The 22,558-nt window shown below is 46.2% G+C and overlaps 1 protein-coding gene across 1 annotated transcript in view; it reads right to left on the bottom strand.

Annotated features, from left to right (window-relative positions):
• PARVB (parvin beta) overlaps nucleotides 1-22,267 on the bottom strand; it is a 104,895-nt gene extending 82,628 nt beyond the window's left edge. Inside the window, exon 1 of the mRNA XM_026652242.2 lies at nucleotides 22,112-22,267. Within this exon, the coding sequence (XP_026508027.1) occupies nucleotides 22,112-22,226 (115 nt within the window). The 5' untranslated portion in view covers nucleotides 22,227-22,267. The remainder of the gene's footprint in view (nucleotides 1-22,111) is intronic.
• Nucleotides 22,268-22,558: the final 291 nt, after the last annotated feature.

The following is a 22,558-nucleotide window of genomic DNA, read 5'->3' as shown; positions in this document are numbered from 1 at the left end:
TACTTTGACTTCTACTCCAAATAAAAGTTCAAAGACATTTATCAGAATGAATTAATCTTCACAGACATTTTTATTACTGTATTATTATCTATATTTTTAAAAAGATAATAGACACAGAGAGTCTGAGGGCAAAGTTTGGGAACCCAAGTTAGGCACCTAAATAAGGGGCTCGTTTTCAGACGTGCTGACACCCCCAATTCCCATTGAGCAATGAGTGCTGAGCACCTCTAAAGTCAGGCCACTGACATGAGCACCCAAGTTTCTAAATTTTGGACAAAGTGACTAGCGAAGGACAAATCAGCCAGTTAACCAGCAGTGCAAGGAACGTAACTGAAGAGTTCTAAAACATTCATTTTAATCTCTCCCATCACACAGCACCGCCCCCCTCTCCCCAAAAAACCAACAACAATTACTTGCTAACTTCTGTACACGTTAAATCTGGCCCCAAATAAGGGCTCAATGCTGCAAACACTACCACCTGTTACCATTAGCAATTCCCACTGAAGTTAACGTGATTCCGCACGGTAGTAAACATTACGATGAGCAGTATTTGCAGAAACAGACTCGAGAATAAACATTTCCCCAGCCTTCTCAGTTGGATATGGATCATCAGGAATAGTTTTACGTGCTTCAGCTTATTGCTTTTCTTCTCTTATTTGTTCTAATTGATATAAAGTGTTATGCAGAATTTTATATTAAGCATACATATGTGTAAACATTTGCACACGTCAAATGTTTTTTGCTGAATATGTCAAGAGAAATCAAAGGCAACAGGACTCACTGATGAAGGCAATGACAGCAGATAAACACCAGTAGTAGCAAGAAAATGGCACTCTCCAATTCAGCCTGCGATATGGAAGTCAAGAAAGAAGCCGTGTGCTATATATGAACTCCCATCTACAGCTATGACTTGCAATTTAAGGAAAGCAACTCTTTTTGGTGCAGAAAAGTGACTCTGCAGGAAAAGTACACTAAAGATAACAGATGCTGCAAACCACAAATATAAGTTCTCTCTGAACTGTTACTAACGGCTCTAGATGCACAAACATCAACTAAAAAGGAAAGGTAGTCCTGCTTTGGGGTTTTGCTAAAAAACAAACAAACAAACCTTGCAATTCAGATATTTAACTCAACTAATTTTAGGGTTTTATAGTAAATTCTGGGTCTGAACCCAGCACAATGTAAATAGGGTCCAGCCTAGGGATGGGCAGACTATTTCACAAGGTTGGAAACCACACCCAGAAACTCAGCTAAAGCTTTCTAAGTGTTTACCACCTCTTCCTGTCCCGAAGCAGCGAAACAGCAGCAGCCAGAGTCTACCACTCGTAGCCATGCTGGATAGTGCCTTCACTCTGTGAATACATTCAGTGATTTGAGCAGAGCTACATGCAGGATAGGATATTACTCCACGTGAGCAACTATGGTAGAATCTGACCTTTTAAGGAGTTTTTCTAATGGTTTCCAGTTCTGCCATATTCAGGAAATTATTATTTGTATTGCAAGAGCCTCTAGGGGTCCCACCAAGATCAGGGCCCCATTATGCTGGCTGCTAGACAAACACAGAGTAAAAACAACAAGGAGTCCGGTGGCACCTTAAAGACGAACAGATTTATTTGGGCATAAGCTTTCGTGGCTAAAAAACCCACTTCTTCAGATGCATGGAGTGAAAATTACAAATGCAGGCGTTATTATACTGACACATGAAGAGAAGGGAGTTACCTCACAAGTGGAGGGCCATGTCAAAAGAAGGGGAATTACCTCACAAGTGGAGCTACCCCCTGATACTTGACAGAGTAAGAAACAGTTCATGCCCCCAAAGAGTTTACAAACCAAGTAGTCAAATCAGACAGAAGGTGGGAGATAGAAAGTACTTGTATTCCCATTTTATAGACGGGAACTGAAGCACAGAGAGACTCAGTGACCTGCCCAAGATCACATGGAAATTTTGTAGCACAGCCCAAACTGGACTCAGGTCTTCGAGTCCTAATCCAGTCCAGCATTCTAACCACATCACTATTCTTGGAATTTCAGGAGAAGACTCAACCATGAGAAATATCAGCCCAAGTACCAACCAAAAGAGGCTCAGAGTTTTGTGAAAGGATCCAAATGTTTGTATTATAGATTTGGGTGAGCATCCAAGAGTTCAAATATTTCACTGAACAGGAGGTGCAGAGTTTTGGAGATTAGGCTAGAAATTCCTCATGGTCTGTCAGTCTAGCCTGTTGCATTCCCTTTTTATTCTAAGGACACATCAGTGGCATCAGGCACCAGCCTACGTTATAGTCTGCATAAGGCAAGACATTATTTTGTGCCATGAGGTGCAGCAGCAGCACGGTCTTGGCGGGCAGATGTTCAGTGAGCTTGGGCACCTTGAAGAGGAAGTGAGCCCTTCAAATCCAACCGTTGGCCAATCTAAAAAAATTTTTAAAGCTACACAGCCTGACCCTGACTCAGGCTGGTGGGGAGAAGTGGGCAGAACAGCTGCCCAGAGAGATAGACGCCTTCCTTCTCACTAAGGCGGTGGCCTCAAAGCCAGGAAAGAGAAGCGGCTTTGCTATTATTTCCTGTTTCTAATGTAGTAGTGTGCAAGCACCCCAAACAGGAACCGCGGCCCTATTGCTCTAGGCACCGCACAAAAATCCTACACAAAGGCAACTCCTACCCCAGAAAGTTCACACAGTATAAGAACAGCCCCCTTGAACCACACTTGCATAGATCCAGCAGCCAAGAATCATCACATAGGGGCTGCTGTAGGTTAGCATGGGAATCTTTCTTTCTCCACATCCTGCTCAGGCCATTCAGAGGACAGAAGCCTGATTACTTGGGCTCTGTTCTCCAGTGAGAACTCCTCCTTCGTCCCAATGTCAATTTACAGAGTCATGTTGCTATCCACGCTGTGACATGCCAAAATGCCCAACATTCTTGGAACAACAGTGTCGCTTGTGCAGTCCTGTCCATTACAAAAGTGAAATTTCCCCATCAGGACAGATTTTTGTTATCTATATTTTCACTTTCTTGAGAAAACTCTGCACTGTACCACGCTGCCTCCCCCATGGCTGGATTTGCTCTCAAGCAAAATCCCCTGGTGCAATGAAACTCCTTTCACTGTGACCTAGGAAGTCCCATATTCTTTCCAGGCCCTTCAGTAAATTCCAATTCTGATTAGAGTGAAGTTAAATGGCTTCAGTATAACAGGGCTCCAGGATGGGGTGTGAACAGCCTTACCAGTGAGTCAACAGTGGCATAGATCCCTAAGGGGTTGGACTCAGCATAGATTAAAGATATAGTGCCAGCCACTCCTTTCCTGCACAACATCCTAGTGAGGTAGTGTCACTGTAGCAGATCTCTGGAGCATGAGCAGGAAAGGAGGCAAATGGTGATCCCAACTAGATCGCAGGTGAATGAAGACCAGAGGAGAGTGAATTAGGAGAGGCACATTAAGGGAAAGTTCACAATCAGATGCCGGGAACCGTTCCAAAACTCCACCACCCCTGAAGAAAAGAAGATTCAATCCTGTGTGTGCCAGAGCTATGTATTATATCCATACCACTATGCCAGACGAAGACTACGGTATGCAAGTGCCATTCTATTTTAAACTGAAAAAGACAGCAGTCTTTGCATCTATTTAATAATATGTCTTCAAACACTTGCCAAGCAGGCTAAGTGGGAAGATGTGTTTTGAGGATCACACATTGTTTTTATTTAAAGATAGTGAGAAACAGACAACATGCTCTATAAAGAGACTGTAATAGTTCTCCAGCTCATCCAACTCCCACGTTTCACGACACCAGGAGTTTATTTCCCCTCCCCAAAGAACCTGTGTACAGCTCTCTCTCTCTCAGCTAATTAAAAGTTTTCACTGCCAACATATGGCAGCTACACTGAAAAAGACATCGTTTCTTTTCAGTGTATATTTGTATTACAGTTCAATCATTTTAAATAAGAAATACTAAATGAGGAACTGGAAGTCATTAAAGCCTGTTTTATGATCGCTTGAAAATACGTTTATTGGGTGTTGAAAAGTGTTTTTATAATAATAATAATAACGAGCTCTTATAGAGATCTCCAAGTGTTTTACAGAAGAGGCAAGTATCATTATCCTCTTTTTCAATTCTGAGAAACAGTCACTGAGCGATCACAGACTTGCTCAAGGTCACCCTGCCAGCCAACAGCAGGGCCAGAAATAAAACCCTGTCCAGGGCCATATCACCTCGGCTACACTGCCTTCTCCCCACTCCCTCCACCTTACCCCACTCCTCCAATACATACATACATAAAACAAATATTCTGCCAACCAAATCCTTAAGGCAAGACTGAACTGGAATCATGTTGCACACCATGTTTTTCAATTAATCTACATGCAGCACAGAATCCATGACTTCCAGCTGCAGAAACACAGGTTTCTTCGTGGTTAAGATGGAGTCCCAGTGTTGTCTACATGGTGACTTATTGCACGGTAAGCCACTGTGTGAATGTGTAGTGCACCAACTTGCTGTGCAGACATTGTTACAGCACAGTGGAAGTCCTAGTGTACGGCTTAGCATACTACTTCAAAGTGCAGTATGTTAAGCCACTCTCTCAGACTTTTGCTGTAGCGGTGTCCACACTGTGAGTTACTACACAGCAAGCTGGTGTAATGTAGATTCACAGTAACTCCTCATGTAGACAAGCCCCAAGTCAAGAAATACATACGTGGGCAGGCTGGACACATTCCATCCAGTAGTGTGTACACACATGTGCATGCACACACACAGGGATTATCCATCTCAGAGGTGATGACTGAAGAAGGTAACAAAAATAGCACATAAAGCAAGAGGTATTCCATATCTACCGCACATGTGGCCAGGAAAACATCATAAACTCTGTGTAACTCCATCTATTGCATCAACTGACCTAATACAGCCCCTGTGGGAATCAGTAACCTCCAGCAGTAACAACTAATGTATTTACCATATTTCAAAGACAAAACCCACCTAAAGTAACAACACATCCCTCTCAACAGTCACCATCCTCTGCTGGAAACCATGTGATGGGGCGGAGTATTACTGCCACAAGTTGTCACCGATCACCACATTACTCAGAGTCATGGAGGCCTCATGCGACAATAAAAACTGGATAGAGAATATACTTGGGGAGGAGAAAAGTGTCAGGTGGTAATGCTCCATTAGAGAGTAAGGCATCAATAGAATCAATACAATGATCGCTGACTAGACATAGCCTGTTGCGTCAATCAGGTCCCAACAGGCACAGATTCAGGTTGACTACCAGGTCAGGTTTTTCTGTTTTAGATACAGCAAGCTGACTTTTAAGTCACTGGCTTCTGCAGTAAATTATAAATAACTGCATCCAGTTAGCCCGAGATGTCAGAGAACAAAATCTGCTGAAGTCATGACTGCTTTGATGACTTGAGGTGAGTGCAAGGGAAAGCCTGCGGGTAACCAGCTTTTCTCTTCCCTACTTCCTGCTGTCACTAAGTCTTCTAAAAAAACCGTAACGGGTTTGAGGGATGCCTCTTTGCTTGCTGATGTGCTGAGGAAGATGAACCACTGAAACAGGTTCATGGTAAGGTTGAAAATATGAAATGGTGGTGCACAACCGTGAGGTTAACAGGGGAAGCATAAAGCAGCTCCAGTTACAGGCTCTACTAGCTGTAATGATATTCAGAAGTCACAAAGAGACACTGCTATATGAAAGCAGTGGGTCCTTCTTATGGTATATGCCAGTGTCAGTTTACTGTGTTCTTAGCTTTTCTGATGTCCCTAACAAGTAGTCATCAAGGGTTCTCTATGTCCCATGTATCCTCACATAATACCCCACACTTCCAAATTCATAAACACAGGCTGAGATTTTCATCCACGTGCAAGAGATTTGGAAACCTAATCACCTTTAGAATAACTGGGAATTGGATATCCAAATCCCCCTAGGCAACTTTGACAATCTCAGTCAGATACTTTTACTCACTCCCCACGCCCTCAAGTTTGAAACTCTGGACCTCTGTGTCCACGGTATTGACCACATGCATACCTGGTACTTCCTGTATCAGGAAACCTCTCTGCACCGTGGATAAAGTTATCATGTAGGGCTGAGCAGCAAACCTGAAGCTGCTAAAACACTAAACCCTACTGCAAGCAGAGTCTGCCTCACCTAGCTCTTGTACCCTTACCTAGAAACTGTCCTGATAGATTTTGGCAATGGAAGGAGTTCACCAGCTGAGCCCCCATTCTTGTGAAATAAAGGCATGATCCAAAGCCCAATGAAGTAATTTGAAAGTCTCCCATTGACTTCAGTGGGCTTTGGATCAAGTCTTAAAAGCAGAACGTTTTGGACCACAGACAGAACATTCTCTTGGGTGAAGAATGATGGAGGCAATTGCGGTTTGCTGAAGAGAGTGAAAAGATGACAGGATAAACATCAATCATATGCCAATGTTTGGCCTAGGCGGCTACTTTTAAAATATGCCAAAGAGATTTAATTCTACAATACTCCTTGTGTATATAAAACTTAGAACTGTATTGAATAAGCCCTCTGTACTCCCACAGTACTGAGCTGTGAATAACTTGAATAAAATTTACATTAATAAAGAGCCCTGAAATGGTACAATCCATAAAAAGTACTGAAGTAGGCATGATTTCATGCATTGCAGATATAGTCCAGCCTAAACCACCACAAGTCAACCACCACAAAGGAACTGAGCAATCTATAAAATGCCTTTTCCCCTCCAACAATATTTTTAAAAACAGTTGTGAAAACTGATTTTCTGTAAATTAAGTATTTTGATAACTATTTTGCTAATGTTTTTGAAAAAAATTTTAGTGAAAACTTTAAAAAAAAACTATTTCAAAACACTTTGAAATGAAAACAACTTCAGTATTTCAATATTTTTTTTTAACATTTTTTGTTTTTCAACCTGTCTAATAAAGATGCAGAGCTATTCTGCTGACTCTTGCTGCTGCCAGATCAGGTGAAAGTTTTTAGCTACAACCCAAGATATCATATAAAAAAATCCACCATTTCTCTCAGCAGTATTGTCCACACTTAAAAGCTTTTGCTAGTATAGCTTAGACAAGTTCCCTGAATGAAATAAACTATACTGGCAAAAAAATTCTTTTGCCAGTATAACTGCATCTACAACATTGCTAGGGTTGCCAGGTGTCTGGTTTTCAATCGGAACACCCAGTTGAAAAGGGATCCTAGAAGCTCCAGTCAGCACCACTGACCAGGCCATTAAAAGTCCGGCTGGCGCAGGGCTGGCAGGCTCCCTACCTGGCTCCCCGAGGCTCCCCGGAAGCCGCAATGTGTTCCTCAGCTCCTAGGCAGAGTCACGGTCAGGGTGACTCCACGCACTGCCCCCCATCCCGAGCACCGGCTCCACAGCTCCCATTGGCCAGGAACCACAGCCAATGGGAGCTGTGAGGGCGGTGTCTTCAAGTGAGGGCTGTGCGCAAAGCCGCCTGGACGCACCTCCACCTAGGAGCTGCTCCTTCCGTGGACTCGGGAGCCACCCGAGGTAAGCACCTCCCGGAGCCCACACCGCCTCCCATGCCCAAACCCTCTGCCCCAACCCTGAGCCGCCTCCCACACCCAAAATCCCTCCTGGAGCCCACACCCCAAAGCCCCTCCCACGCCTCAACCCCCTGCCCCAGCTCGGAACCCCCTCCCACATTCCAAACCCTTTGGCCCCAGCCCAGAGCCCCCTCTTGTACCTCAAGCCCCTCATCCCCAGCCCCATCCGACAGCCTACACCCCCAACCAGAGCCCTCACCCCCTCCCGCACCCCACCCACCTGGCCCAGCCCGGTGAAAATAAGCGAGTGAGTGAGGGTGGGGGAATGGAGTAAGCGGGGGACAGGGCTGCTGGGCGGGGCGGGACCTCGGGTAAGGGTGTTAGGGTTTGTGCGATTAGAAAGTTGGCAACCCTAAACATTGCCAGCATAGCTACATCATTTAAAAAAAGCAACCACAACAAAAATACACTCCTAACTAACTGACACTGCTATGCCAGCAAAACTTTTAAGTATAGACCTGGCCCAATGCAGAGGGAACTGGTGGCAGGGGCAGAGGGGCCCTGCAGGGGAGAACAGCCAAGCTCAGAAGCAAATTCATGTTTGTTGTTATTTACGGAAACACTAGGAAGGGAAATAAGTTGGACTCAGTCCAGTGTGTATCCAGCAAGGCAGGACTGTCACCTGCCTCCATATAGGTACATGTTAGAATTATACTTTTAAAATGATACAACATAAAACATGTAAATTCCGCTTCTAAAAACAATCAGTTCTGCTTAACCAGCTTTCATTCCACCACTGATCTACCTATTTAACTTTACATAGACATGAGCAGCAGTGATGGTGCATAAATAGATCATAACAGCTAACCAAGTGCAGACCAAAGATTCTGTGCTGTCTCTCTCGCTCTCTTTTTGTTAATATATCACCCTTTCATATGCAGATCAACTAGAAATCAGTGTTTCCAACTCTGACACTGAAAGCTGCGTGCCGCTCTTCCATCACCTCAGAATACCTCGCTGGGCATACATGAATAATAAACTACACTTGGCTCTTACAGTGCTTTTCATCCACAGATCTCATGAGAGGAGTTTACAAGAAGTGAACTAAGTATCATTCTCCCTGCTTTACACAGAAGGAAAACAAAGCACAGAGAGGTGAAGTGCTGTCACAAGGCAGGTCAGTGCCAGAGCCGGGGACAGAACTCAGGTTTCAAGGTTCCCAGTCTAGTGCTCTATCCACTAAGACCCATTGCCACCGCCAATGCTTTTCTTAAGTAGCTATTGGAACTGGAAGTATCCTGCACAAATGATGGGTTATCTAATACACAACATTGGTGAAATATGGCATTTAATACCTAGAATGTTTTCCACTTTATTATTAATTTGCTCTTTATTTAGGAATACCAGTGCTGCAGACCCACTGGTTGAAATGATGTAAGAATTGTTTGGTCTGTTCTTCCACTTAAAGTTGCATTTCATGGCTATGGCATTTCAATTGTATTGCAGCTGTGAAATATGATCCTCCAAACTGGCCCTGAGGTTTGCGATCATTTGTCAGAAATGTCACTGCAGAGCCTTGCGGCAAGAGTTTTTACTCATTATTTCCACATGGCACACAATGGTGGCCAAGAGGGGAAGAACTTAGAAACAGGAGGAGAGGAGCAAACATCCGGCCAGGCAGGAAACAAAAGGGACATAGAGTGCCTTGTTAACAAGATAAGGAGGATACAAGAAGAGCTACGGTATTAGTTGTTTCCTGCTATGGAACGTGGCTCTATGGAAAACGGATGGGAGGAACTCCCACAGTCATCAACAAGACAGAGGAGCCAGTTCACAGACACAGAAAGGCAGAGCATCATTGAGGAAGAGGCTCAGAATCACTGTTGTAGCTAGGGAAGGGCTCAATCCTGCAGCTCTTACTCGTAAAAGTAGCACCTCCTTATCCAAGCAGTCCTCTTACCTTCAATGGGGCTACTTGCATGAACAAGGATTGCGGGATCAGGGCCCTACTTATTTTTCCCCCCTTACACTGATGAATCCGTTGCCACCTACATTTAAACACAAGCTTCCAAATTACACACAATATGATCCCTTCACATCATGAGTGACGTTAAACAGCAAGATCTAACACTGGTCTCTGGTAACCGTCTAAACACACAGAACACCCCACGACAAAACACCATACGCAGTGCTTAGTGAAACCCTGTCTCAAGCACCACCTCCAGGATTTGCAAGAAACAGGTTAACTCAAGAGGTTTCCGGTTGGGCAAGAAATACCACAACAGTGCCCAGCCACTTGCAGTTATTTGGCACTCTGTAACCTGGTCATAAAATGATGAAGACACACATCAGACTAAAAGTTACAGCCAAGGCAGAAGCCATGCAGGATTCCATGCACCATCCCAGTACATGCCTCAACCCTGATGCCTAACGTCTCCAGGGCTGAGCTATCAGCTTGGCCTTGGCCCTACTTTGGACATAGCTGCACCAGTGCAAACCTCTGGCATAGACAGTCAACACCACTATAAGTTACCCCTGCTTGAAATCTGGAGACCAGCAATGGCTGTAGCCAGGGCAGATCCCCAGAGGAGACAAGACTGCCACCAAGAATGCCAATTGTGATGCAATGTGAAGTACTGGCCTGCTACGCTTTGGTAACTGAACAAGTTCACCAGCTGAACTAGTTGAACAACTCCTTTAATGATCGGCTGAGGTCCAGGCCCAGGTTTTGGGGAAGCAAACACCAGCCAAAGCACAATTTAAGCATATGAACTATCTGAAGCATATGAACTCTTGCTGAAAGGGATTTTCCTGCTGGTTACTCAGGTCAGGTCTACACTACAGAACTATACTGGTATAACTAAGTCACCCGGGGTGTGAAAAATCCAGACCCCTGAGCAACACAGTCATACTGACCTGACTCCCCGGGGCAAACAGCGCTATGTTGACAGAAGAGCTTCTCCCATTGGCATAAGAGCATCTTCACTTAAACACTATAGTCGATGCGGCTGCACCAATGCAGCACTTTAAGTGTAGATCTTCCCTCAGAAGTCATTCTCTCAATCAGCATTACGCTCTGCAAGGTTCAGGGGAAGAACGTTAGGGTTTTTGTTTTGTTTTAAATAGAGGATCATTTCATGCCATAGGAAGCAAAATGGTGCTCACTCTGTAACATAACATGTTGTTAAATAGAGAGATCTGGTTGTTATATTACTGTATAGTTTCTCTAACAAAAGATCGCTGTTGGAATTATGATTGTATTGTCTCCAATATTTACATAGCAAAGATCTGTTAATTCCTAAATAAATAAAGAGTTTAAAAAGATAGTGGATCATTTAGTGTAGTTTTGTAGACTCAATCACCAGCCATGGAAAGATAACCAGCCACACACAGATCAGTTCATAGCCCTTACCTAGGGACTCTATTTATTGTTCAACACAACAAAAGAAATGCTGAGTGACACAACAAAACAACAGTCCTATTCTCAAACCATATTGTGGGGGTCCCTGGCAGTTTAGGCTATGTCTACACTGCCATTACAAACCTGCAGCTGGCCGGTGTCAGCTGACTCCGGCTCATGGGGCTTGGGCTAAGGGACTGTTTAATTGCTGTGTAGACATTCGGGCTCGGACTAGAGCCCGGCCTCTGGGACCCTGTGAGGAGAGAGGATCCCAGAGCTCAGTCTCCAGGCCAAGCCCGAATGTCTACAACACAACTGAACAGCCCAAATCAGCTGACGGGGCCAGCCACGGGTGTTTAATTGCAGTGTAGACATACCTTTAGCGGTCAGCACCTCCACCCAGCCAATACTCTTATCACCTCCCAGGCTTCATCTGCATTTCTAAAGAGTCTTCTCCCTGCCTTCTCATGAGCTGCAACTTTCAGCTGCATCCCCTCGCTGGTAATCATTAGGCCCAATCACCTGACACTGCCAAGCGGGTTGGATGATTCCCAGCACCTGCCTGCCAGGCTCCTCTTCCAGTACAGGGCTGGCTGATCTCTGGCCTCCGTGGCCCTTTAAAGGGCAGACCACCCTATTACATTTGCGTTGAGGGATTTAGATGGGGGACCAGTAACATGTTATGACTGAGTCAGTTTCTCCTGTTGCGGTGAGAAGCCAGCAAAGTAAGAGATCACTAAGATGAGAATCTCTCGGTGGGGTACCTCTGGCCAGCCAGGCTGTGTGGCACAGGTGATGGGAGGATTAGAAATATGGAGTTAGCCCATGGTGTCAGAGGCCAGGAAGTGTCAAAGTTGAGTGCAGTCTTCTCTCTTTTAGAGAGCGAGCATCTTAAAATTGAGAGAGGGTGGATGAAAGGGTTTGTACCCTGGGACATGAGGGCGGGGGGGGAGGGGAGAGCGGGTCTTGAATTCTTCTCTGTGCTAATTACACAACAGCCGGATTGGCAGTGTCCTCGGGATGCAGCGAGCATGGCAGTGAGTGATGATGTTGCTGTTCCTCTCCATTTGGTCACAGTGGCAGGGTGACTAAAGGGGGGGGGAGGGAAGACACAGTGATTGCAGTGATGAGGGGGATTCTTGTTTTGAGAGGGATGGCCTTGTAGGATGCAAGAGATGTGAGCAGTGTGAAGTAGTGAATAGGTGGTAGGCTAGGAAAGGTTTTTTGGTTTAACCTCTTTTGCAGCCTGCCTTGGGGGTCACTATTTGGATACCTGCGTCCCTTCGATGGCCACCGTCAAGTGGCCAAGAGGGTGGATCAACACTGCCATTGGCTGGGAATATTGAGACCCACTACAGTTGCTGGGGTCTGGATTCCTTGATCCTGTGGTAGCTGCCCAGAGGGAGAGACAAGGTAATAATAAGTTTGTATGGAGTCTGTGTAAGCACAAGATGTTTAATTTCTGTTCTGTTGGTGTCACCTCCTCAAGAGATGGAGTTGCTGGGAGATAAGGATCCCGGCCTTCCGTTCATGATGATTAACACATGGCTGATGGGAAATAAAACATCAGCCTTCTAGGATTTAATAAAAGCTGACACCTCTGACTTTGTACTACCAAAGTCAGGTTGGAAGACACTACTGGACCAGTCTTGACACAGTTGTCATCAGCTGGGTATTCGTTAGGTCATAAACCAAGAAGTGTGTTGGGGGGAAAATCAACAGGAAGGTGGTGTGACTGTGCTGACTGCATCTAGCCTGAAGAGTAAGAGATCTCCCTCTCCAAAACTGGATCTGACAGAGTGTGTCCAGCTAGCATGCGACTCCCAGGATAGGATTAAGATGGGACTAGTTTTAGTGTATCGCTCGACTTGGCAGGGCAGCGGAGCTTTTCATGAGCTGACTAAATTCCTCACCTCAGTGGCACTGGAAACAGAGATTGTTCTCGGCAACCTCAATCTGCATGTTGATTATGGATCTTCTGAGGCAACTCAGGATTTCCTGGCCATTATATTGACCATAGGCCTATCCCAGATCGTTTCTTGCTCAACTCACACAGCTGGTTACAAATTGGACCAGTTTTTTGGTTTGGGATTGAAGGTTAGGCAATTGGACCTTAAACCTGTGTCCAACCATTACCTCCTACACTTTGAAGTTGGGGCTCTCTGTCCTACCAGGACAAGGAACCTGTTTTGATTGTTCACCCTCAGAGATTAATGGAATCCCAAAAGTTCCAGAGAGCTCTGAGGGGAAACCTTGTTCCTCCAAAAAGCAATCCCTTGATGGTTTGCTCTTTTGTCCTTCACCACTGGTGAGGTGGCCCCGAAGTGCCCTCTTCACCAGCTCTATTCTCACCTCACCCTTGTTTACGGGACAAGTGATGCGAGACGTCAGCTTTTTGCCACCTGCGTCTGGTCATTTCATTCAGATGTGGACTTTGAACTGCTATCCATTCTTTTGTCACCTCAGGATTAGATGACTGCAATGTGCCCCCTATGTGGGCTACACATTAATCAACACTCCATCTGAAGACCAACGGGCAGCCAGTTTAGATCCCAGAGCACTGGTTAATGACCTATAAAGTGCTAAATGCCTGGGACTGGCCTATCTGAGGGACCGCCTCTCTCCCTGTGCCATACTGTCACAGCAGCTGGCAGCAGGAGTGCTAGAGCTGGATCCCCCTTGTTATACAAGAGAGAGGACAGCTAGCAGGGTGTTCTCTCCGAGAGCTGTGGGTCTGTGGAATGCCCCATACACACACTTTTGGTCCAGAATAACCTGAATTTGGTACCCTTCAAGGTGGGCTGCAAAAGCCATCTGTTTGAGAGGGTTTGCGGAGAGGGCTGAGGGTATGCTCACACAATGAGAAAAGGAGTTTTTGTAGGTGGCTGGCTGAGTTCCTGTTGAAATTATTACTTTAACACTCCTGGGATTTCAATGTATTATTAATGAGGTGTTAAGGTGCCTAAAGCCTCGGCTAGGCATCTTTTCAAATAATTTAATCTAAATTAAATAAACAAACTCTAGCTAACCGCAGAGCAGCAGCAGGAATTAAGCTCAGCACAGAACGTCAGTGCATTGGGAGTTAAAGGAGTGTAATTTTTTGGTACACCCTGTCTCCCGTTCAGGCATTGTAGGATCAAATTAATATAGATTTGGTGGCTACAGAGCTCCCACCATAACAGCTGTGAGGCAATCTTGATCAAACTTGGCTATGAAGTTCTGCTTCCATCCATTCTTCCATGTAGAAGCAGTCCAATGGAGCAATCCTAGCCTGAAAATCCTTGACAGAACTTTGATGTGGAAGGATTGGATGGACAGCGGAATGACTGTGTCGCAGCTAATTGACAACGATAACTTTAAACCATTTGTAGATCTTTGGCAACAATTTGACTTGCCCTGCTCCAGATCATGGACATATCTCCAGTTAAAGCATTTACTTATGAATGTATTTGGACCAGATGCATTGGGAACTCCAGAAATTCTATGGTTTTGGAGGAAACTTCCCAGATTTACTCGGCCAACAGTATCCTTTTATGATTTCCTGGTCCAAAAAACTCTGCCAAAGACTTTATGCAAAGCTTGTCTCTCTCACTAACAGAATTTGGGCCAATAGAAAAAATATTGCCTCACCCATCTTGTCTCTGCTAAAAATTGATAGTTTCAGAGATGTTTGGAATAGAGATTTGTATACACAACTATCTCTGACCCAATGGAATACAATTGTATCTAATGTTAAAAAACCAACTACAGACCCCAAGACTACAGTTTATTCACCAAAAGACACTTTTTCTAATATACTATTCCCAATACAGGATATTGGTAATGGGCCTCATTAATGCTGACCACTGCTGGATAACTCCATTGGTGTTACACTAGCTCATATGTTTTGGGAGTGCCCCTGTATCAAGAATTTCTGGTACGAGGTGGGTCAAAGGACCAATTTGATATTGGATGCTAAATTGAGCTCTCCCCCCTTAAGTTTCATTCTTGGATATGTTCCTGGTGCCTGGAGATTCCCTGGGTAGGGGGTGGGTCCAATGTGCAGTTTTGATCACTAAAAAAATTAATCCGGCAAAAATGGAAAAGTCGATCCCAACCAAATACTGATGCCTGGCTTAGGTATGTCACTTTCCCTCCCCTCCCTTTATCCTAACCCTCTTTATTTACTTTGTGTATGATGACAAATCTAGTATTTTGGTATATTTGCTGTATTTGGAAAAACAAACAATTAATTAAACAGAGTAAATTTTTGCAGCATATCTACTCAGCTACACTTTCCGGAGTCTACATGACAGATACTGTAAAAAAACCAAGACACACTTTTACAAACCATATTCCACATAATCTATTCAAATAAAAAAAGATGAAGTTAGTTTTCTAGTGGGTCCAATCTGGCCATCCTCTTGATTGCAATGGCACTACTTCACAGGGTAAGGTAGCACCTAGCATGTTGAAAGATGGTGACATGAGGCCTTGTGGACCTGATTCGGAACACTTTATTCCATACTCACACAACTAGTCCCATTGATTTCAAAGAGATTGAGGAACTCTCGCCCCGTTGTTCATTTTGTTGATAAGCTCATTTATTTCCCAGGATTTCCCCCCTCCCCGGCAATGAGAATGGAGAGGATAGTGGGAAAGTCTTTGCCTGGATGAGTCATAGGGTGCTTTAGACTTGGAGATGGATTTCAGTTTGTGTGGAGACCTAGGCATCAAAATGAGCTACCCAGAGCAGTAAAGTGGCTATAGGGTGCATTAGTCAGTGGATACACAGCTGTTTATCCTGCTGATCCGCCTGTACGTGAACATAGTGGCAAAGCAATATCCATTTCTATTTCTACCTAATTGACAGAGCACTATTGATCCAGGCTATATCTTCTCTTTCATTGGTCCTGCACTGTCAGCAGGGGGAAACCAGCAGCTGTCAACTGTGCACCAAGCCACTGGCTGCTCAGTCTCCCTGCTACATTGGAGCCCAGATCTCAAGGACCTTACCTTAACCTCCACTGGGTATGTCATTGTTGGCATCCATCAAAACTGTAACATTATTTAGATGCAGTTACATTAATTGTGTCTTCTGCAGCACTTGCAACCCTCTCCCCACCTTTCCCTGATTACATGCTAAATCATAAATTGCGCTTTTTCTGTAACAAGTTCCTTCACCCTATGCACTTTCATTTGGAAATAGCACTTAGCAATTAAGGCTGATGTATTTCTCTCACCCACTCCCCATACAGGCATTATATATAGCTACAAATAGTCAGACACCTGCTGCTCAAATCTTTCCCACAATCTCTGGCTAGGGAAAAAAGCTTTGCAAGAACAAAAGAAGTGAAGATTGCAATGAAACACTCTCCTTCTTTATTTCCACATAGGAATGTCACTCCAATTTGACTGACAGGTGTTGGGGGAAGTTAAAAGCTGAAGACAACAGCTTTATCTTGCACCGCATCTTTTATATGATCTGAGTGAAGCTAAAGGCCCATCTAGCCTGCAAATTCAACTGCACTGGGGAACTTGGTTACACCACGTTCCTGGTGTCGTTAAACCATGTTTTGGTTTTACATACAGATGGGTCCAAAACAAGTTCCTGAATCATGTTACTAGTTTCTATTTCAGCATGGGACTGAACCACATTCCTGTATAATATACACCAAGACCAAACTGCGTCATGTCACTACTAGGGTTACCATAATCCAGCAAGCAAAAAAGAGGACGGGAGGAGCCCCGCCCCTGTCCTGCCCTAGCCCCGCCCCATCCTGCCCTAGCCCCGCCCCTGCCCCTCCCACTTCCCCCCCTCAGAACCCCCACCCCTCCCCCCGCTCCTTGTCCCCTGACTGCCCCCTCCTGGGACCCCTGCCCCTAACTGCCCCCCAGGACTCCACCCCCTACCTAAGCCTCCCTGCCTCTTGTCCCCTGACTGCCCCCTCCAGAGACCCTCCCCCCATCCTAACTGGCCCCCTAGGACTCTACCCCCTACCTGTACCCTGACTGCCCCAACCCTTATCCACACCCCCACCCCCAGACAGACCCCTGGGACTCCCACGCCCCATCCAACCCCTCCCCACCTCCTGACAGCCCCCCCCCCCAGAACTCCCGAACCATCTAAACCCCTCTGCTCCCTGTCCCCTGACTGCTCCGATCCCTCTCCCCACCCCTGCCCCCTGACAGCCCCCCCCAGAACTCCCAACCCCCCCTTGTCCCCTGACTGCCCCCTCCTGGGACCCCTACTCCTAACTGCCCTCCAGAATCCCACCCCCTACCTAAGCCTCCCTGTTCCTTGTCCCCTAACTGTCCCCCCCCAAATTCCCCCCCCAGGACCCTACCTGTACCCTGACTGCCCAAAACCTTCTCCACACACCCCAAAAAGCCCCCCCCAAACTCCCGATCCCCCCCCCCGTCTCTTGACTGCCCCCTCCAAAACCTCCCTGCCCCTTCTCCGACCCCCTGGCCCCCTTGTTGTTGGCCTTTCTTCACCTAATGTCTCCGTGAGCTTGCTCAGGAACTGCCTGAGCCGCTCGTCAGACGCTGGGCAACAGTGGGGGAGGAGCTCCAGACTCCCGGAGCCGATCTGCCATGCAGGGAGGGAGGGAGGGGGGGGAGGAGGAGAACGTGCTCTCTTTGGCTGAGTGTCGGAGCCCCATGTAAGTAACACCGTCGGCGGCAGCACTGTTAACCCTGCGCGCTCTGCATCGGGGGAAGTCCGGACATTTACAAATTCCCCCCGGACGCTATTTTTAGCTTAAAAAGCCGGACATGTCCGGGGGAATCCGGACGAATGGTAACCCTAGTCACTACCATGTTACATGGAGGTTTGTCAGTACAGTACTTCCTACAGTGTAGATTTGATACAGATAAAGGAAAAGGAGAAAAGTAGTTTCTGACTGAAGTAGGGAGCTGCACAAAGGGAGCAAGGGTATGTGACATTATTTTTAAAGTCAGGAACACCTAATGAACGAGAGAGAGAGAAGATTATATATTTATTTATTTATTTGCTCTACAGCCTTAGCTAACAGCCAGCTGGCTTGAAGCTCATGCACTAAGCTCCAGAGGTCCCAGGATTGATCCCGCCCGCTGATGACCAGGGTCTGTCAGCGTTACATATGCAGACCCAGATTTTGAGACCTGCGACCAGAGGCGTAGCGAGCGCCCTCCGTACCCTCCGACCGGAGGGGGCCCCGCAAGGAAGGGGGCCCCTAAAAGTGGCAAAATAAATACCGCATTCCAGTTTCTGCATTGTAAGGGGCCCCGCCCGGGCATATGTTCGGAGGGGGCCACATTCGGAGGGGGCCACGTTCTTTGTTGCTACGGCCCTGCCTGCGACAGTGTGGGAGGGGGCATTAATAAGGGATATTTTATTTTGCTGCTGCCAAGAGTTCTTTAAGCAACAGCCTCTTGGCAGTGAGTAGTCTTAGAGAGAGACTATTGGGCCCTCTGCTGGCCTGCTCTGGGAAAACATCCACCAACTATTGCCCCCATAGCCTTTTCCTTCAATAAACAACTATGAGATTGGGGAGCAATTTCCCACATTCCCAACCATAGAGGAAAGAGATTGACCACATACTTCTCATTTCAAGGGATGACACTCATTTTAGTCTCAAAGTTCCCTCTATTCCATGCCCTCTCACATTATTAATGAAAATTTAGACCAGAACTATCTAGAAACAAAGTACTGCCAATGTAGATGACCTCTCAAGGTCCCTCCCAGTCTTACATTTCCACGAGTCTGTGAATTCTGGCAACGTTATCTTGAGTCTCACAATTTGTGTGTGTAAATCCATAGTTCCTGGAGGTGTATCACTAGGGGAGAATCCCAGCTTTATTTTTATTTTTATTTTTAAAAAGGCAGTTTCTAGCCCTGATGTCTGCAGAGCAAAGCTTGAAAATGTGCACCCAAAAGCCTCAAAACAAGGAGGCAAAGAAAAAGGACCCAACACTTAAAAAAAAAAAAAAATCCCATGATTTTTAAGCTAATCTCATGAATTGTTTAGATGCAATTCATGATTTTTAAATGCTTGGAGTCTGCAATACTGGAATCATTAAACTAAGGTTACAGAGAAGGCTATTTATATTAAAGAAATGAAACCCACCATTTACTTTAAGTTTCCTGTATGTGCATTTTGGGGGGCTTTCATTTTGGATCCTTGTCACATACTGCATTTGGGCCTTGGCAGGTTGAAAGGAACAATTGGCTGATGTAGGGAAGAAGGCAGAAGAAGCTAAAGGAATGGAAGCCACTTCCCCTTACGGTGAATAACCTCCAAGCCCTCAAAGTCATAATGCTGGCCCTGCCAGAACATAAGCATGCAATAAACAAATTGTTGGTAACTACATAGGTCTGTGGAAAATTTTTGTTTTTCATTTGCATTCATCCCATTTAAAGGAAAGAGTCACAAATTTAGATTTCCTTCCCATCAAGAAAAGTAATACAACTCAAACAGTTTCCCCTTTCAACACAAAAGACAAAAATTAAAATAAGAATTCTATAGCCAGTGGGAGCTGTGGCCACAACAGGAGTTGGCAAAATAATAGGCAAGCTCAGCAAAACACGTGTTTGGCCTCATATAAAAGTGACTGCGGCAGCGGATGTCCTGAAAAATACAATCCTACAATGTGGAAATTGTTTGTTTAAAAGTGATGCTGGCAACCTATTTAGGCTCAAAGAGTCACCTTCAAAAACCAAAAACTTAGTTGTATATTTGAAAGTTTGGGGTCCCTCCCAAGAAATCAATTCCTCCATCCCCTTCTTTTGAAATCGACTTATATCAGGGGACGTTGTGACTATACTTCTTCTGTACCTCAGAAATAGAATAGTGGGACAAAGTCTGAGACACTCTGGATTAAAAAAGTATGCTAATCAAAGGAAATGGCTTTTCTTCTCCCGGGTTGCGGTTTGCTGTGGCCTAGCAACATTTCCTTTGATCCAAACATTTATATTTTTTAAAAAAACAACTAAAGTTAATTGCTGTTCATAGAATAATTAAGTGTAATTAAAATGTACACAATTTCAATAGTTAACTGAAAGGAGTTTCAAATTAAGTGATTTATCCCCTTCTCCCTCATCTCCAATCTTAATCTAGACCAGAGCCAAGAATGTCTCTGATTAGCAAGAAGGTCAAAATTAAATTCAAACATAAGGAAATGACACTCAGATTTCCTGCTACCAGATATCAGTTGTTTGTGAATAAGGATGATGATTATGAGGGATACTTCCTGTATAGGACTAGACATGCATTCAGAGTCAAAGAATCAAAGGAAAATTTAAGTTTAGTTTATAAAGAATTAAAACTAGCTCTACAAAATCTAATTGCAGTATCTTCTTGTTTGCATCATTTTAACTATACTGGTACAGTTAAAGCAGTATCACCACCCTGAGGGCTTGTCCACAGTTAAAATGTGACAGCAGCACAGCTGTAGCACTTCAGAATGGACACTACCTATGCTGATGGGAGGGGTTCTCCTATTATCACCCCCCGGAGAGGCAGTAGCTAGGGCAAGGGAAGAATTCTTCTGTCAACCTAGCACTGTCTGCAAGGGGACTTAAGGTGACCTAGCTATATTGTTCAGAGGTGTGGATTTTTCACACCTTTGACTGATGTAGTTAAAGGAACTTAATTTTCTAGTTTAGGCCAGGCCTTAGGCCTTGGCTACACTGGCCGTGTACAGCGCTGCAACTTGCTGTGCTCAGGGGTGTGAAAAAACACCCCCCTGAGCGCAGTGAGTACAGCGCTGTAAAGCGCCAGTGTAATCAGAGCCTGCAGCGCTGCACGCTTGCTCGCAGTGCTGCACGCTATTCCCCTCAGAGAGGTGGAGTACATACAGTGCTGCGAGAGCTCTCTCGCAGCGCTGGCGGCACGACTACACTTGCGCAGCAGCGCTGTGAAGTCCCGAGTGTAGCCAAGGTCTTAGTGTGGATAAAATTTATACCAGCAAAACTCTGCTTTAGCTGGCATAGCTTATTCCAGGCCCTCCTCACCCCAAGAGAAATAAACTATACTGGTAAAAGTAGTTGTTTGAGCATTGGCCTGCTAAACCCAGGGTTGTGAGTTCAATCCTTGAGGGGGCCACTTAGGGATCTGGGGCAAAATCAGTACTTGGTCCTGCTAGTGAAGGCAGGGGACTGGACTCAATGACCTTTTGGGGTCCCTTCCAGTTCTATGAGATAGGTATAGGTGTATATAAGTAGTGACCAATATAGCTATGCCAGCAAAACTTTATAGTGTAGACATGGCTTGGCTCCAGTACAACTGTGTCCACAGTAGGGCTACATTTACACTTAAGGCACAGTTGCAACACTGCAATTGTGCCATGGTAGCACTTCACTGTAGACACTCACTACAGCGAGGGAAGGGATTCTGTCACACCCCTAGCCAAAATAATTACACCTGTAGCAAAACAGAACGTAGACCAGCCCTGAAAAACAACTGGCTGGATTTAAAGGGTCTCTTGCCCTGTTTGCAACCTAAACACCACAGCATTCTGCTGGAGCAGTGGCTCTCAGTCTTTTTGCCATGATGAGCTCATTTTCCAACAGAAAAAAGTTTCAGGCTTATCACTCCTAACTGCGAGCCCATGTGCAAGAGCATGGGAGCTGGGAAGTAAAACTAGACAGAAAAAAAGTGAAAGTGGCTCACCCTGCTTAAGCCAACAAGGAGTAAATAAAGGAAGGGCTTGTAGTAAGTAGTAAATGGGATGTTTCCAATGTTCAGCAAGCTGGAGCTCCAGGGGTTTATAATGTTATACCAGTGCATTGCTCTGCAGCCTTTGACGTTAGTACTGGCTAAACAAGGACCGGTCTTTAATGAGCGGTGCCCTCGCAACCAAGCTGGGCTGGACCCGCTCCCCCAAACCTCTCTGTGCTGCCCGGACGCCTGCCCCCCAACAGCGAGCGCTACCAGCGGCCAGGCTTCCTTTGCTGAGCACGGTCTCCACAGCCCACCCCTGAGGGCCAGGCCCTGGCACACCCGCCCCTCGCCCCAGCAGGGCACCAAACCAGCCGAGGCTCAGCTGCCTGCGGGCTCTCGCTTCAGTCCCCCCCCTTCTCTGCCCCCCACTCATTCGTCCTCAAGCCCATGGAAATAACAAAGGGGGGGGGTTGTTCCATAGCTTCCCCCCCCCCTTTCCCTGGCCAGCGGCTAGGGGGAGCAAGCAGCAGCTGCTGCGAGTCACGTTGCTCTGATTCACTTTCTCCCCCCCCGGCAGACTCACCCTCCTTCGCTTTCTTCTTCCTCGCCAGGGTCCCGCCTAGCTTGCCCAGGAAAGACTCGTCCTTCTTCATCCTGTGGGGCCGCAGGGTGGGCGAGCGGAGGGGAGCAGAGGACATTGGGCTTGTCCCGGGGGATGGGCCGCGGGGCAGGAGCGAGGCGGGAGCGGGCTGGGAAGCGTGTTCTTGTCTGGCTGGGCTGGGAGAGCCACGGGGCAGGAGCGGCGGGGGAAGCAGCGCAGAGCAGGGGAGGGCCGGGCGGCGTGTGTGTGTGTGAGCCCCACACACCGGGAAAGGGGCGGGCTGGGAGCTGCAGGGATCGGCCGCTTTCCAGCCTGTCACAGCGCCCTGCCCTGGCGTGGAAGTCCAGGGAAGCCCCCTCAGGGGCGGCCCGCCCAGCACGGCAGTCAGCGGGCTCCCTCCCGCCGGTGTGCGGCGCCGCCACCCCTACC

Source organism: Terrapene carolina, unplaced genomic scaffold, assembly GCF_002925995.2.
Source record: "Terrapene carolina triunguis isolate 2854851 unplaced genomic scaffold, T_m_triunguis-2.0 Scaffold112, whole genome shotgun sequence".
NCBI lineage: Eukaryota > Metazoa > Chordata > Testudines > Emydidae > Terrapene > Terrapene triunguis.
The sequence above is the reverse complement of the archived record's forward strand: the minus strand, read 5'-3'. Positions and strand labels throughout refer to the sequence as shown.